We start from the raw sequence: 17,968 nt of genomic DNA, 5'->3' as shown, positions 1-17,968 counted from the left end.
AGAAGGTGAAAAAGGTTCTAATAGGATTTTTAATTGTTTTTTTACGTTATTAGTTTTGTTATAACATATAAATTATTATGTTCAAATAATTAAATACTTATAAACAACATCGCAATATAACAATCTTTGGTACACGAAGGTCAGCCTTTGATCTGTTTTAATTAATATCATATAAAATTTTATGTTTACTGGCCCTTTCTAATCATACAAACTCTAAAAGAAAACTTAAGGTAACTGTAACAGAGCATAAATGACCGCCAGCTCTTGGTATACCTAGAGGGTCACCAGTTGATCAACGACCGACAGTACGGCTTTCGCCATGGTCGATTGGCAGTTGATCTTCTGGTATACCTAACACATAGATAGGCGCCGGCTATCAAAAGCAAGGGGGAAGGCCTAGCAGTTAGCCTGGATATAGCGAAGGCCTTTGATCGTGTATGGCACAAGGCGCTTCTCGCAAAACTTCCATCATTTGGGCTTCCCGAGAGCTTATGCAAGTGGACCTCCAGCGTCCTCACTGGGCGCAGCATACAGGTCGTTATCGACGGTTATTGCTCGAATCCTAAGCCCGTGAACGCTCGAGTGTTCCAAGGCTGTGTGCCATCTCCCACGCTGTTTCTTCTGCATATCAATGATATGTTGGACACCTCCAACATATATTGCTATGCAGACGGGCGGTATATATACACGGGCTATGCAGGTCTCAGGGAAATCGTCGACCAGTGCCGGGAGAAACTTGTATCTTTTCTTTCTTGAATTTTTTTGTATGAGTTCAAGGGGATTCGAGGATTGTTTAGATTCACAATTGAACTACCTCCTAAACGGCTGGACCGATTTTGATAAAGTTTTTGGTTGTTCCAGTGAATTTGAGATTGGTTTAGTTTCTCAATTCCGTCCATATAATATAATTCTCCTGCTCATGTGTATGTTAGTGAACTCCTCCTAACGGCTGGACCTATTTTTCAAATTTAAAACGTGTGTACAGGATAACGTCTGTCGGTTCCACTAGTATCTTAATAATTTTAAATCATATTGAAAATGAAAAATATTTATTTCAGTAACAAAAATGGTACAAACATAATAGTGGATGTGACCTTCTAATAAGTGAGAAACACCTGTGCCAGAAGGCCACGCTCTTCCATATCAATTAAAATTAACAGTACCAAAAACTAGGGATCACAAATTAAGTAAAAAATATAATGTAACAAAAGAAAAATATTATACAAACAGGATGTCTGTGTGTGAGTATGTGTGTGTATGTTTAGCTGTGCGTGTGTGCGTCATTGTTACTTTTCGTAAAACACTACTTATTGTACTATCAAGTAGGTATACCTAAAATTTACTCCGTACTATAGCTCTTCCATTTCCACATAATTCATGGATTTCAACCAAGTAATTAAACTTCGTCTACATTCCATTTTGTTACGCGTATAGATCTTGAGTTTTTCATTAATAAGGTTATAAACATGTTCTGATCGTTTCATAAACTGTTGCTTTGCAAAAGTGGTCTTTACACTAGTTAGCTTAATAATAGCATGTTTTCTCCTTTTCAAAAGGTAAGAAGGATCAGGGATTAAAGTTTTGTGTCTTTTAAGAGTAACATGAAGGACATAAGAATATTATAAACATTATACTTATCAGAAGTGACAAATGTGATCTCTTGAGTTGGCCCTACTTCTGCTTGTTTTGCCGACGCTGCAGCCAGTCTACCACTGGTTTGAAAGGACACAACCTATTTCATCCGTTATGGTTGGCACATGCAATATTTGATGCTGCAGCCAGTCTACCACTGGTTTAAAAGGACACTACCTATTTCATCCGTTATGGTTGGCACATGCAATATTTGTAAGCAGGTAGAGTAAAAATAAAAAATCAATTTATACGTTTATTTAGAAAAAAGCTTGTAAATTTAAAACATAATATTTTCACTATTCAACTAAACTTGAGTATATTGTATTTATTTTAAATGTTACGTAATATACAATCCGGTATACTCTCAAGCGGCAGTGGTAATGTTTTTAAACAAAGAAAACTAAAACCTATCGCATAACAAACACATTAATTGCTAAAATACGACTGAGCTGTTAAACACAGATTATTTTATTGAATTAGGCGTTACTTTGCGGAAATCCATAATTATACAAATGGTTTAAGTTTTCTTTAGTGTTAATTCCGCCAATATTTGTTTTTAAAACAATTCGACACGTCTTTCGCCTCTAGACGGGGCATCCTCACGACGTGTTGTCTCGCGTTTGTCAGTCTCGTGCCAGATTTTGGCGAGACAACACGTCCTGAGGATTGTACACAGATTATTTGTTTAAAAGAGCCAATAGGTGTAAAGCATAATTGACTCCGCTTCTTTCTAGGGCTAGCAGTGAAAGAATACAACCGTAAATACAATCATAATAAATAATTTAAAACATACATCTTTAATTTAATATTGTAACGACTATTTTGTACTTTTTTTACTAACTTAACTGGTAGCATTGATTATTTCAACAAACTCTGGCTTTAAGCTCGCCCCACCAACTAAGAACCCGTCGATATCTGGACAAGCTCCAAGTTCCTTACAGCTGGAGCCTGTTACTGATCCACCATACTGAATGCGGACAGAATCAGCCACTTCTTGGGAAGCATTCTTTGCCAGCCAGTTGCGCAGAGATGCGTGCACCTCTTGAGCCTGTTAGTAATGTATAAAAATATGTATAATAGCAAAGTAATAATGACTTTTTTATGACAAAGAGACGAGACGAGCAGGTCGTTCAGCTGATGGTAATACACGCCCTGCCCATTACAATACAGTGCCGCTGAGGATTCTTGAAAAACACAAAAATTCTGATACAATTGCACACGTCACCTAGAGACATAAGATGTTAAGTCTCATTGGCCCCGTAATTTCTCTAGCTACTTCAGACCCAAACACAATAATGCTTACACATTACTACTTCACGGCAGAATAAGGCGCCGTTGTGGTCTCTCTAATCTAACTGGTATCCTGTGCAAAGAGGCCTCCCACTGGTAATTTAAGTAACTTAACTATTCTTTATAAAGTTGAGTATTGTTTACTAATTAATATTTCCAAACAGACGGTCACTCAAAACTTCAATACATTGCGGTGGCAGGCCATGCGTGATGCGACTCACCCGTGCTACAATAAGTACTGTTGTTGTTGTACCTACATAACTTTGTCGTTTTTATAGTACCTATATTATTAAATTGTGTATTTATAAGTTAATATTAATATTTATTGTAGGCGATAATAAATTGTAATTCTATTCTAGGAGCCGCCAAAATTAATTGTTTTTTTTTTCTATTTTTATGTGAAAATCTTAATGCGGTTCACAGTATAGTATAGTATACGGTTTCGGAAAAAAAGTGGCTGTAATATACGGAACGACAGACAGACATAACGAATCTATAAGGATTCCGTTTTTTGCCATTTGGCTACGGAACCCTACAAATCCGTATAATTGGCAGTTAAGAATTTCCTTATGGAGACGATTTTACAGAGTCTGCGCAAGGCAAGTATTTGTAAATCGCGCAGTTGTTGGATACCAGGCGTCAACGTGATGAAATATCGCACTTTGACGTGACTTCTGGTTGTGAACCTGCTGGTTATACAAGAATAATTCCTTCAATCGCGTCCAATTTCTTGATATGCGGTACAAAATGAAGAGCCACCATACATCACTTTGCAATGGCAAAAGGTTTAGCTAGTACAGTGAAACTAGTACATATTAACATAATTGAAGATACTGAGGATCATACAGCTAATTCATTATCACTTATTAAGTATATTTTATAACCACCTATATTGTTAGTACATACCTGTGCTGGAGATGCAGTTTTTCCAGTGCCAATTGCCCAAACTGGCTCATAGGCTAGTACAACTTTATCCCAATTGTTACCGATAGCTGGCAAAAGAGCCTTGGTTTGCCTGAACACAACTTCTTCAGTTTTTCCTGATTCTCTTTCTTCCAGAGTTTCTCCAATACAGGCAATAACCTTCAGGCCAGACTCGAGTGCATGAGCTACCTGAAAGTTACCTCATATAAAAATTCTTAATTATGAAATTTAAACTATGACTCTTAGATCATTTATACGTATAGATAGACAATGACAGCTGTCAAAACATCGAAAAAAATTCTCCTTTTGTAAATATATTAAAAAAAATAAGATTAAGTTGTAAATATCATTAAGTACTTATATTAATTAATAATTTAAGTAATTCTATCTGTGTATTGTTCTTTATAGTGTAATAGCATGTATATTATTTGTTTCAGATATTTTAAGAAAATAAAACTTTATGTAATCTTAACACCGATCATTACCGTTAAACTTGGAGACACATACTCATAGCTTGGTAATCTACTTTAACGTGATACTGGCAAACCTGTGGTGTGTCTTCCACAGAAGCCACAGTAGGAAGAATAGAATAGAACCTCTATTTTGAATTCACGCACACTTACACAAAGTATCATACAAATCACGAGTGTAAGACGTAGCTTGTCAGGCACACTAACTAATATTCCTAGCCAGTTTTTATCGATTGTCTAATAGAAAGAGACTCTATCTAGACGTATAGATTTATCTAAGCTATGACTATTGCTTTTTTAATTTCACTATTTTATATTTCCCAATTACAATGATTTGAAACTGATTAATAACTATAATTGTATAATTTACACTGGCAATATAGAAAAACAAAAATAATGTTATTTGTAAATTTTTTCATGGAAAAGTCCAAGTGTGACACTGAGCATTTTAGCAAGTTAACAATAAACTTTAAAGAAAAAGCAAGTAAGCAAGCATTAAAATGCCAATATTATTTAAAATTAATGTTTAAAAAAGGCTCAAATTTATGTTTAATAAAAAAAATACAAATAACTTTCAAATTGTTTCCTTCGCTTGCGTAATTTGATGATTTCTAAGTTTTATTTATACAATAACAAGCATACATATGGGTCACCCACCCACAGGACTAAATCGAGATAAAAAAGCCAACTGGCCGCAGCACGCGTGCAATATATTGCATACTGTTCGAAACGTACTTTCATTACGCAAGATGACTCGCTCTAACGTTCGTAACGTACAAAAATAGTAGAAAAGTAGTTATTATGCCATAATGTTGATCGGTTGCAGACTGTAAAATCAAAAATGTTGAGGTAAGTATGAGGCAAAGAATCATTGGTAAGTAGAAATTTTATTTTTAATAAAAATGTATTAACACATATATTAATGAACATTCTATCTTTGCTATGTTTGTCAAAAATTAATTCCATTTATCTGTTTTATCATTGTCACACAAACTGAAACACTCAAAAAATTACATTATCATCAAATTACCACGACTTTTCTGTGATTGGTTCTTGAGTTGGATGTGCTAGAGATTAACACCACATGATATCGATTTATCGACAAATTAATTATTAGTCTGCAGAGCTCATTTAGATTTATTATTCTTACTTAGTAATATTATTGCATTTGGCCCAACTACATGTTATTTTAATTGACTATAAAAATAAACTTACATATTAAATTATTTAATAATAATTCAATAATATTGTCAGGCATAACGAAATTATTGACAGTCTCCATAACTTTAAATAACTGTATCTCCTCCCTAGTTTATTCGCTAGAGCGACTCTGTAGTAGGGCGCTGAATATGAGACTTACTCGAATAGTGGCACAAACGAAAAAATTTAGCCAAAATTGAAGCGTTGAATCTCAATTTATTTCTGTGAGGTCACATAATGGTATGTCGGCACGCGGTAGGTGGTAGCATGGCCCATACCATCTTGTATAACTAATCATAGTGTTGCCGACTGGTCGAAGCACTAATGTCTCGACGCCAGAAAAATATTCCAATAATGCTGTTTATTTTTAATATTAATTTCACTGTACACTTCCGGCTCGAAGGACCACTAGCTTTTATGTCTTATAGAAATGCATTTGTAAATAGGACCATAGTGTATTTAAGAGAAAAACATAAATTCTATGACATCATGATACATTGATTTAGCTTGCCGGAACAGAAGGCGAAAAAATTGACATTTACAGATACCACAGTGTAAAATTTTAAACTATGTTGTCATAGCCATACTTATTTTAAAATATAACCTTACATAGCATCAAATTAACATACATATGAATTTGAAGCCACATTGTTATCTGGAGGACAAAAATCGGACCTGGGGCATGCATGTATTTCATTTCAAAGACATACCTTTTCAGCAATGAGATCATCCTTTTCTCCAAATATTGTCCTTCTTTCAGAATGTCCTAGGATCACCCAGGAAGCGCCAACATCTTTGATCATTGCTGGAGAAATCTCACCTGTAACACGAAACACTACAAGTTTAATATCACTTTTTAGTTTATAGAAGTTGTTGATAATAATTATTATCTGTGTATAGTCTGTGTAAATATCAGTGTTTTTAACCCAATCAGTAAAGACGATATTCTATTTGGTACACCAACAATATGGTTGTTTCAATTTATTCTAAACACAATTTTTGGCCTTGTGTCCACAAGTACCAACTATATGAGTGATTGTGTTTTGAAGAAATATTTATTTGAGTATATTATTATGTATTCATTTTAATGATGAACTGTTTGTTACTATTGGGTTCCCTAAAATACACAACAGTTTGAAGGGTTGCACTTTTATAATAATAATATGTGTGTGTGTGAGTGGCAAGTGATTTGAAATGGCAAACATGTAAAGAATACTGGTAAAATTATATTATGTAACCTGTAAATGCCCCTTTGGCGACTTTCCAACAGTTCTGAGCAGCCACATTAATATTATCTGGTACAATGCTTTGTACATAACTTAAATATATTGCTGGAACTCCAATAATTACCTAAAATTAAGATTAATTCAATTAAATAAAACACTTTTAAAGGATTAAAACACATGTAATTGTAACAGCTTTACATTAGATTTTTGATGCAAATGCATTTCATCTGCAGTCCCCCTGAAAACGAGATCTGGAAAGGTCTTGAAATGTCGGGTTAACTAAAATAAAAAAGTAACTATTACGCAAAAATCTAATGTAAAACCGTTACAACTACACAGATTTTAATCCTTTAAAAGTGTTTTATTTAAATGTGTAACACTCGCGTTAAACAAAGAAATACTAAGATTAATTCATTTTAAAGATCTATTAATATTTTTTTTGGGGATTATGCAAAATAAAGTACTATGTACTGTTTAAATACATTATTTTCAATTTTGAAGTTTGCCATCTTGGTTTTGTACTATTTGTTGCAATACTAATATAGTTGTAATTAGTACCTTTATGAGATACAGTGAGTTGAGCAGACAGCAGAGTTTGAACCATAGGATCAATTTTTTTTTTCAAATCTTTATCTATTAATATTTCTTCAATCAGATCAAAAATTACACTTACAATGAAAAGTTATACATTTTACCATAAAACACTTTAAAAAAAAGGTTGGTTACTCTTAACTGAAGAGTCTGAACCCTAGAAATAAATAATTATATAGTTTCTCTTTACCTTGATAAGGATAAAGCGAAAAACTTACCTCTACATTTGGATCCAATGGACCTTTCTTTAGATTATTAATAATCTCATTTATTTGATTTTTGTCACCATTCATCTTCCAGTTACCACCAACAACAAATTTACGACCCATGATTGTAATGTCCTGAAAGAAACATTGAAATTTATAAAAACATATACAGGTCGAATGTGGGCATTTGATGTTTGATCAAACAGTACAAGCTATGAATATATAGTGTAACATATTAAGTTTATTTTACAGACTGCACATGTAGTAGTTAAATCAATATAAAAAAGAAATTTGTGCTATATTATCTACTATAATTATCAATCCCCAGCATCATGTTTATATTTTCTTTCTCACTATTGAAGAAGAACCCTTCATTACAATAGTTTCACTATGAATAGTCTTTTATTTGTCTTATACACTTGTCATAACAATGTTGACACAAATGGGCTGGTCAAGAAAGGTAAATCTTGCAACCAACCTAACACAAAAAAAAAACAACTAGGATTGTGGAAATAGGGTCTTATTGTTGAGAAGTGAACAGTTATTGATACAAGTTATACCATCAGAGGACTTGAAAGCTTGTTCACCCTCATTTTAAAACCTTAACCTTAAAATTTCGAATAAAATCCCTCATATACTGGAACAGCTTAACGCAGTTTACAAGTGTTCAATAATTGGTCATGACATCGGTGGAAGCTTACACTTAGATCATAAAATATTATACTAAACTGTTTTCAAACAGTTATACATAAGTTAATTTTTGCAAAAAGCATGAATTTTAATGTAATTCTAGACACGGCAATCTAAGATTATCTATAAAAGAGTGTAATATGGTTGATGAGTTGTCCATCTATCAAGGTCACCAGGGGTCATATTTTATTTTGTGAACAATAGTATTAACAAAAAAATAAATCTCCCTTTTTCTGAGAGTTGCTTAGATAATTCGTTAAAGCACATCACTATTCATTGAAATGTCACCTAAAAACTGCACCTAAAAAACGTTATCCGCTGCCACACTTAATAAAATTCCCTCTACCAGGAGAAGTATACTTAGCTTTTATTTACATACCTGCTAAGACTATGTAAATCTAAACATATACGAATATAAAAAATCTTTACTCTCCCAAAATAGGAATAATTTAATGAGTATAACAGAGGTACTTATAACAATTGAAAAATCTCAAGCCTGAAGAAGAATAAATACTTACTTTTTTACACTTCGTGTACAGCTAATTAATTAATTACCATTAATTGTTAAAAAAGAACTGGATGAATAAAAGCGTCAACAGCGTAGTATCAAGTTATTCGGGTACAACTAGAGGTCAAATAGATAAAAGCTAACTAGTACGATACCTACGGCTCCGAGTACGAAGAAAATACAATTTCAGTCATTGACAGTTGACACTGGACAGCCCAGTTCCACAGAACACTAAACCTACTTACTCTCCTAGTTTGCTAGTTCGCTCCAATAAAGTTGCACGATACCACGTTATTGATATCGAACTTTAAACCTGCTTGAAAAGGAATTTATCAAACGCATTACTTTAAGATTTTTTCTCCTCCATCATAATTTTGATGTCTGATCCAGATTTAGTGAAAAAAAAAACTACATAATAAATAATAATTAAATATACGAAACGAAAACAACCAATAAAAAAACCGCCTGAGTAAACGACAACCAATATAGGAAATCCATGTAGAATCGTAAGTACGCGCGGTGGCCGGTGGCGCAGGCGTTGCTATCCTGTAGGGACTCACGAGTGCCCGGCACACGCGCGAACTTTGTTTGTCACCTACTGCACCGACCGATCTTTTTAGAATTTTCATTTTCGGTGGTAAGCGATGTATTACATTTTATGTTGATTTTTTGGCTATTGCATAGCTTTTATCGCGGGCTTTGAGCGTGGCGACCGAATCAAGAAGTTCCGTAACGAAAATAAAACCTAACACCCCCCAGTGTTCCCTGATCAGCGCCATCTATCGGAAACTTTGATGTTGTATTACACTCGATTCAACGTTCGATTTGGACATACGAAATAGTTTATGAAAGTGACACTAGATGCCGCATAAGCTAACACTATTTATTTTTAAATTCAACTTGGAGTAAAATTATAATTTTGTGACCATTAAGGGTTCTGACAAGGAATAACGTGATTTTTAATAATATTATGAAGGTAATACCGAAAAATCGCACTTTATTCTTTGATGTTTTTAGATCGGTATTTTGCACACCTTTAGGACCGTTTTCCTGACAATGCCACTGCAACCCAAACTCCATAATGGACCATCGCTCTTACCTGCTAGTAGATACATTCTGAAATTAAATCGAATGTTTTTTTTCTGTGTTCAGTATTCCTCAAATCTCAATAACCTAGTCTAAATTTTCATAATTTTTGCATAGCGGTGCGTGACAAGTCGAGCGAACATTATTGGTTCGGAAATATTTTTGATTTTTGGTAGTTAGGTACATTTTGGTTATTAAACTTAATTCTTATTTCTAGTTGATTAGTGTTAGTAATTAGTGATCACAGTGTAAAAAAACTTCAAAATATTCAAATAACTGTAGAAAAAGCTTTTATTTATAATTATGGCCGAACGACGACGTTTTGCTGCTAAATGGGACTATGTTAAGCGAAGACACTGTAGACAGTCCTAAGCCTGTTTATATATGAAGTAAAATTCACTAATAGATGTCTATTTAAACTCAACACATAGGCCTAGGACCTCTAGCCAAGCCTAGTGACCAGATCACCCAGTAACGGATTCATAAATACGAAAAACCTATGTAGGTAGAATGTTTATTGATGTAATTAATAATAACTAACTGCTACAAGAATCCACAACAAAATATGGGACCACCATTGACGCGGTATTTTCTAGATATTTAGAGGATATCAAGTCTCAAACTTATATTTCTTATTGCAGTTACCATAAACCTATAGTTTCAATGATAAAAATTCCCGAATAACCTACATGTATTGTATGATAATAAAAATGATTTAAACGATATTAAGTAACTTCTCGTTTATTCAATAAAAGAAAAAAAAATGTTTTCTTATCGGTCATCACGCTTAAAAAGTGTAACTTGTATTAGTATCAAAGAAAAAACTTGAATTATTATCAAAGAAGACTAAATAAATAATTATAATTGCATAAGTTGATAAAAAATACTATGCAATAGCTTTACCGCGGCAGTCCCCGAGTGCCACACCTCTTTTTTTATTATTGAATGATCTGTATAATTATTATTTACAATGACTGAAAGTGGATTTGTTAAATGGCAATCAAAAGCACGTACACCTTCCTTAAAGGCCGGCAACGCACCTGTGATACCTCTGGTATTGTAAGAGAATGTGGGCGGCGGTGATCACTTAACACCAGGTGACCCATTAAATAATAATAAAGGTTAAAAAAAATATTTAAACTAAACATAAGTTACATGCATATTGCACTCGTCACCCTGAGACATAAGATGTTAAGTCTCATTTGCCCAGTAATGTAGCCCACTAGCTTCGGCTCCCTTCAGACCGAAACACAATAATGCTTAAGCAGTAGGCACTGCTTCACGATACAAAAAGGCTCCATTGCGCCTTGCCATTGGTACCCATAATCTAGTCGGTATCCTATGCAAAGGAGCCTCCCACTGGTAAAATTAACTAAAATTTTGGTCCAATCCACCAAGGCTTCAATAATTATTAATAAAAAATAAAGTTATTTAGAATTACGTCTCTGTGCCCGTAAACAGATTCTTATTGATTATCGGTTTGTTATTGTATTGATGTCGTAATGTTACACGTATTGGTTTACCCAGGTTTAAGTAGTATTACCCAAGCCTTATGAGTAAAGTCTGAAAATTTAATCAAATTAATTTAGTATTCTTAGTTTACTCGTATACATCTCGGTCTACCCAAGACTGGGTAATGTTAGAATAATTTGTAAAATTAAATAGCCGCTGCATTGTTAAGTAACTTTAATTCATTAACAATCATAAACCTTTTATGATGCTTGGGCAATGCTGTTACTAATACAGTTAAAATGAACAGAATTTCCTAATTTAAGGTAAAGTGACAGGGGCTCAATCTTTTTAACCTAAATATTTTGAGAGGTTATTTACAAATATTTTTCAATAGAGTTTTTCAAAGTTCCACACTCTGCACATCAGGAATAGATACAGCAGCAGCATCTGGACCATCTGAAAAGTAAATCTACTTTCACTTGTTGTATGAAACAAGTACCTGCAGCTACAGACATGCATTGCCACAGCGGCATCCTAGAAAGGGTTTATGGAACTGGAGCTTTTCGAACTGGCGGCTGTCCGATTCTTTATACACCGAAATTAGTGGTGCCTCATACACCTCGTACATGACTATACATATATACAAATTCTTAAAATTCATTTAACCGATTATGATCTTAAGTCACGCATACTAAGAATTCACGTCTCTTGTAAGTATACTTCTGTCTTTGGGAAAACGAGACAATGATTGTTCTTCAACGAGATGGCTGCTGGTGATCTGTGCGATCCCATAGCCTGTGGTACACCATTTTCAAACAGTTCTTTTTAGGGTAATATTATTATAATCGTTATATAAATCACTCTTATCAGCGAAATAGTTTGCATGAGACTATTACAGCTAACATGCTGGAGTTGTATTACTGCCATGTAATACTACGAAGTACACAAGGTGTTATATTAGACATAAATAATAAAATTGCTTGAAGTTGTTTGTCACAGGTACTGCTTCAATAAGATACAATTTGAGAGTCGAAAACAAGGAAGCCCTATATCGTTACTAAAATAATACAATCCATAGTTTGATCATTCGTAAGACACAAGTGTCTACTCTCAAGTTTCAGTTGTCAACAGTAGTGAAAATCTTTGTACTTGGTAATACCTGACTTTCGACCGAGCTAGAGTTTAATGTTCTGTGGAAGGAGCTGTCGACTGTCATACGAATAGTCACATGACAAATTTAAAATTTAATGTCAATTGTCAATGGTAAATGGAGCTAGCCGATTGTGTGTCGCTCGTCGCGTCATTTATTGTTTTTGAATTTATATTAAATACACCCGCGTCTTTGAATAATATACACAGTTTTCTGGTGCTACACCAGGACCAGTGCGAACTTAAGTGTTCTTAATGGTTGCCGGTGATGAATTTAATGGTGGTCGTTTATCGCGGAAAACTACTAGATCCCCTAACCGTAAATGCAAGAAAACAGATGCAGATGTAGCAAAAGAATCATCTTTGCGAAATGCTTCGCAACCCTCTGTTCATAAAAGAAACCTTTACGTGGTTTCGTTTCCGATTATTATTCTTTTTAATTTGATGCGCTCCGTTCTGTATCAGTTGTTTATTATTTTCAAATATCTTTATTCAGCATCACATAAATTAATTCATAGGCCTCGTAAGAGTGGAGAGTGTAACTTTGAAGTTGTTGTTAAGAACGGTGTTGTGTCAACTGAAATAGTACAAGGTGAAGAGATGCCGTATACCAATAATGTGGGCCCAGGGGATCCCCTACTTGCAAAGCAAAAACATCATCATCGCAAAGCTTTTGAATACATATCGAAAGCTTTGAAGATTGATGAAGAGAATGAAGGTATGAATTCTTAAGTTACCAGTTATAGTTTGAGGTAGTAGTATTAGAAAATTGTATTATTTAATTGATTATTCTTATAGTCTTTGCCATAGATATTTTAGTGTTTTCTAAGAATACTCAATAGAATAGTCTAGTTATTGGTTTGTTTTGGAAAACTATTAATTTATTAAACTTAAATAAGAAGTCAAACACTGAATAAAAACACAGGTCAGAAAGAGCTAGCAATAGAGCTCTATAAGAAAGGAATTTATGAGTTGGAGCGAGGCATTGCTGTGGACTGCTGGGGTGGTCGCGGGGATGCCTGGCAAAGGGCTCAGAGGCTCCATGACAAAATGAAAACAAACCTGGGCATGGCAAAGGACCGCTTACACTTCCTTGGTATGAAAATGTCTAAATTACTTATTCCTATTATTCACAGCTATGTTTTATTTCTGCTCAAAATTATGTGTAAATTTCAACAAGAATTGGCTGTGTATTGCATGATGGCTTCTTAATTTTTTTTATACAATCACACACATAGTATGATGTATTAAGCTAAAGTTTAACTGAAGACACTTGTTCCAATGTAGCAAACCTTGTGGCCCTCAGTAAGTTGGGGGTTGAGAGTGAGCAGGAGAGATGTGAAAAAAAACCCACCGAGTCGCCACTTAAGGCTAGAAGGCCCATAGAGAAGTCCAAGACGACACTGCTAGCCCATACAGATAGTCACAGTTGTCAAACAAAGCCTCCAACTGAAGGTAGAACATCTCAATTGCTTAGCTTCGTTTGACCGACTGCAAAATTAAAAACAAATTCATCTAACACTTGTCAGATAGTAATCAACTTGGGTTGTTGACTAACATTTGCATGCTTTTTTTAAATTAGCTTTCAATGTAACACATTATTATTAATATTGTTTGCAATTTCCACATTTATAGGTCAAATTTTAGATTTTATGTGGGTACATTCTGTTACATGTATTGCATATTTATAAATAGTGTAGATCATGGCCATTAAAGAAGATTTAAAAAGAATTTCTAGTAATTGTAACATTTTAATAGCACTGTAGTTTTTATCACTCTTTAGATAACTTTTTTTAACCATCATTCAATAACACAATATCATTTGTTTTCAATAATATTCAACGAATAATGTTATATTTTACAAAAGATTTAGCAAGCTTTGTTGTCTAGTTGTGTTAAATAGTTACACCAGGCATTACTTAGATTAGCTTACACAAACGAAGAGACTAACTTATAAAAATTCATAAGCAATTGTACTCAGTTAAGCTCTGACTCAACAGACAACGAAGAGACAAACTTATAAAAATTCATAAACAATTGTACTCAGTTAAGCTCTGACTCAACAGACATTATTCTGTTCATAGTAAAAAAACTAATAAATTTCCCTAAATTCTGTTCTTAGCCTACTCCTCGAAAGGAATATTATACAAATATAATCTAGGTATAATAATATTATTAAAAAGTCTCTGGGCTTTATGGTTGTATGGTATTGTGATGAGTCAATACATATGTGGAAATCTGTTATATATTATATAACAATAAATAGTTCTATCACCTAGATCTCTAGATTAAAAATGGTGCCTTTGCTGCAGAAGATCAGTGAGCAAAAGCTATTTTTGCTCACTCAGTGAGAAAAACTATTTCTACTCACTCAGCGAGAAAAACTATTTCTGTATAGGTACTACTATATTTTCTTGTACCAGTCAATGTTTAAACAGAATATTATTAATAAAAGGACAAAAAAATATTTTTAGATAAATAAATTACAATAGACTTACTAACTCGACCCAACCGAGTAGTAGGATAACAAGTTTATGTTTGTTCCTCGTGTTAACATTGTGAATGTCACAGTTTCTAGAAAATTCCTCAATGTGTTTATGTACATACATTTAAAAGTTTATCTTTCAGAAAAATCTATTTTCATCCGTAATTTCATCAACTGTCTTACGAATTTTCGATCAGGCCACGTGTCCTGACATTTATACCCATCCCAATAAAAGTGCGCAACGCCGCTAAAGAAGTTTTCACTTTAGAAAAGTCGAATGAAATCGGTAAAGCCTTTCAAGTTAAAGCGTGACCAGGAGAAATAGGGGATCATTTTTATATAATATATATACTAACTGACCAGACAGACGTTGTTCTGTACATAGTAAATAAAATACGGTTTTTTATGTATTTGTGAATAATAGTCAAAGTCAACGTCAAAAATATTTCATAACATCAACAATTATTTCGTAAAATATGCTCACTGTTGTTATGATTAAATTTTTACAGCAGAACTGTCAAACCGTGCGTCAATAAATTCTCTCATAGAAAATATGTCCACAATCGAAATAATAACTATTCTATCTCTCAAGTTGGACTAACTGCACGCCATGAAGTAATCTCCATTAAAATCCGTTCATTAGTTTAGCGAGTTCACAAACAAACATCAGGACACTGGATTTATATATACTATTAAGTTATATAGATTGTGTACGTGTATATATAGATATATTATGGTCATACGATTGATGGAATGAAATCATCTATCATCTAGTCATGAATATAATTTCGAAAGGGGATTTAATGATGCGTTGCGCGGTCTGTTTCCGTTAATTCCAGTGGGTTTGGATTTCCACAAAGGGGTCACGTCACGGGTCGTCAGACGTGGGCTTGTGCATCGCGAGGATATTATAAGTGTATCGAGTTACCGCCTTTCTACATATGAAGAGACAATGTAGTAGAGGTGTCGAGTTGCAGTAAGCTACACAGAAAGTTAATTAGCTGCCTCGTGCTGTTTTACACCTTTCCATATCAAATGTTAACTTCTCACTTATTCCATTGTTATTATTCTTGGTATGTTTATTATTTTTGAAGTTATACTTCTTTAGGCGCGTTATGAAAAAATAATGAGAGTGGAATATTAATATGCGCGCGCATCTCTCATAAAAGTAACACATTAAAGTTGGTTCTTAAAATTTTCTGACGTTTGTGTCATTCGTTATTTTTTTTGGTTTCTTCGTCCATTATTAGGACAGGCAAAGGGTTCAAGCCCATACAGCCGTAATCATTATCTTATATCTTTAAACGAGCAATTCTTGTATGTATAATATAATCTGATTCTCGGATGCGGCTCCAACGATTTTCATAGAATTTAGTATACAGGGAATTCGGGGGCGATAAATCTATCTAGCTAGATTTTAATTCTAAAAAATGTAGTTTTATCCGTGTTTTAATGAAAAACAGCTACAATTACATTAGAATACAAAGGAAATTTAGCCACTATATAGAAGACTATAAGAGCTCAGATGGGACATTGGGTGATCCGGAAAGCAGAAGATCCAAGATCCAATTAGTTTATTTATTTAGGATTCCTTTTTTTAACGTCATTAAGTTTCCGTGCAATAAAATTCATTGAAGTTATATAATTACTGTCGACCACGTCTTTAAATTCGAGTACTAGCAAAGGCTTGACATACGCGTGAAAAAAAATCTTGTTCTTACTAGGAATGTAAAGCAATATACAATAAACATAATATTATAAAGGTACAATTAACAGCGTGTACGGCTGACTGATACATTGAATATATAAATAATTGTGGCCACTTAACCGACGCTCTAGTCGTGGTGTTTTGATCGTGATGCGAATAAAAATAGATTACAACGAGCCACGGAAATGTCACGCTTATTTATAATTGAACGATGCCGTTGTCCTAATTGTTACTTCTTTTTATAATACCCACATACCTTGATGCGATGTTACGAATGAGGGTAGTTAGAGATTTTTCGGGGATTTGATATTCTGTTCACAATGCTCTGGATTTGTATCGGCAGTGAGTGCAAGTGCTTTTGGCCTTAAAAAAATTAATCTTTATTTAAAATAAAAGCATAAAAAAGGGACAATTAGTGAGAACACTTAGGCTGGGTTGCACCGACTCTCTTTAGCATAATAAACATTTTAAAGTACCGGCTAAGCCAAAACGAGTTGCACCATCTGAATATTTTTAGATGAAGTAAAAACTTATCCGATAACTGTAACCGTTCAATCTTCGCCAGTTAAAGCTATTGTTAATGTTAAATAGCTACCTGTGAAAATTTTCGGATTAATATTCGATATTGACTTGATGTTTCACTTTTTAACTTTAACTACGCCAAGGAATACGATGGTGCAACACATTCCGCAGTCTATGTTAAAGTCAGCGTTACTGATAACGTTAAATTTGACTTAAACCTTAACTGAAACAGCTAATATGTTGCAAAACAGCCGGTTCCGTTATCCGCACCATTGTAAAAATGCAACATTTATGAATGAATTGTATGAAATTTGAATTTTATTATATACTCCGTCGAAATTATGAGTTTTTCTTGAGTGATAAATCGTCTAAGAGTTGCCTTAACCTTTAGTCTCGTGCCAGAATTCGGTGAGCCAACATCTCCTGTGGATGCCTCGTGTAGACGAAACACGTGTCGAATTGGTTAAAGACAAATCTTTTAGGAATTAACATTCAAGGAAATCTCATAAAATTTGGGATACTTATGGATTTCTTACTTAAACGTTCTTACATACTATATCAACATTTTAGCTGTCCACTGTTGAGATAGGGAATGCTGAAATAGGGAATCTTAGAAATAGGGTTTCCGTTGGTTACCCTAAGGGTGCGGAACCTTAAAAACCTAAAACGAGATAGTGTGGGCTTACTGGATTACTTACACAGACGTGTGAACTTACTATTTTACAGAAAAATGCTTTTCCATATGTGTATAAATGAATCACTTACGGTCGCGTTTTCCCTAACCAGTTTAAAACTGTAACGCTATGTGCTCATTTGTAGTTGTTACGAG

At 33.9% G+C, this 17,968-nt stretch overlaps 3 protein-coding genes across 6 annotated transcripts in view; 1 reads left to right on the top strand and 2 right to left on the bottom strand.

Annotated features, from left to right (window-relative positions):
* The window catches only part of LOC126966158 (tryptophan--tRNA ligase, cytoplasmic), a 373,239-nt gene that overhangs the window by 32,587 nt on the left and 322,684 nt on the right, over nt 1–17,968 (bottom strand). The gene's annotated exons all lie outside the window — the stretch shown is intronic.
* On the bottom strand, nt 1,873–8,917 carry LOC126966179 (triosephosphate isomerase). The gene is made up of 6 exons (XM_050810141.1): nt 8,748–8,917; nt 7,552–7,674; nt 6,755–6,866; nt 6,227–6,336; nt 3,829–4,035; nt 1,873–2,680 (listed from the first exon to the last, which is right to left on the bottom strand). Exons 2-6 carry the CDS (start codon nt 7,660–7,662, stop codon nt 2,474–2,476), a joined length of 747 nt encoding a protein of 248 aa, XP_050666098.1. The 5' UTR covers nt 7,663–7,674; nt 8,748–8,917; the 3' UTR covers nt 1,873–2,473.
* Nucleotides 12,544–17,968, top strand: part of LOC126966136 (spastin) — a 55,348-nt gene continuing 49,923 nt past the window's right edge. For 2 of the 3 annotated variants that reach the window (XM_050810068.1, XM_050810067.1), the window contains exons 1-3: nt 12,544–13,142; nt 13,350–13,520; nt 13,712–13,879. In XM_050810068.1, the coding sequence (XP_050666025.1) occupies nt 12,680–13,142; nt 13,350–13,520; nt 13,712–13,879 (802 nt within the window). In that variant the 5' untranslated portion in view covers nt 12,544–12,679. The remainder of the gene's footprint in view (nt 13,143–13,349; nt 13,521–13,711; nt 13,880–17,968) is intronic. The other variant, XM_050810069.1, reaches the window with a different exon arrangement.

This window comes from Leptidea sinapis, chromosome 9 (assembly GCF_905404315.1).
Source record: "Leptidea sinapis chromosome 9, ilLepSina1.1, whole genome shotgun sequence".
NCBI lineage: Eukaryota > Metazoa > Arthropoda > Insecta > Lepidoptera > Pieridae > Leptidea > Leptidea sinapis.
The sequence above is the reverse complement of the archived record's forward strand: the minus strand, read 5'-3'. Positions and strand labels throughout refer to the sequence as shown.

Excerpts from the sequence above, each read along its gene's own strand:
- LOC126966179 (XM_050810141.1), bottom strand. The coding sequence starts at position 7,662 with ATGGGTCGTAAATTTGTTGTTGGTGGTAACTGGAAGATGAATGGTGAC. Across the intron at positions 6,337-6,754 it reads CGCCAAAGGGGCATTTACAG|GTGAGATTTCTCCAGCAATG; the intron begins GTTACATAATAT and ends TTCGTGTTACAG. Across the intron at positions 2,681-3,828 it reads AAACTGCATCTCCAGCACAG|GCTCAAGAGGTGCACGCATC; the intron begins GTATGTACTAAC and ends CATTACTAACAG.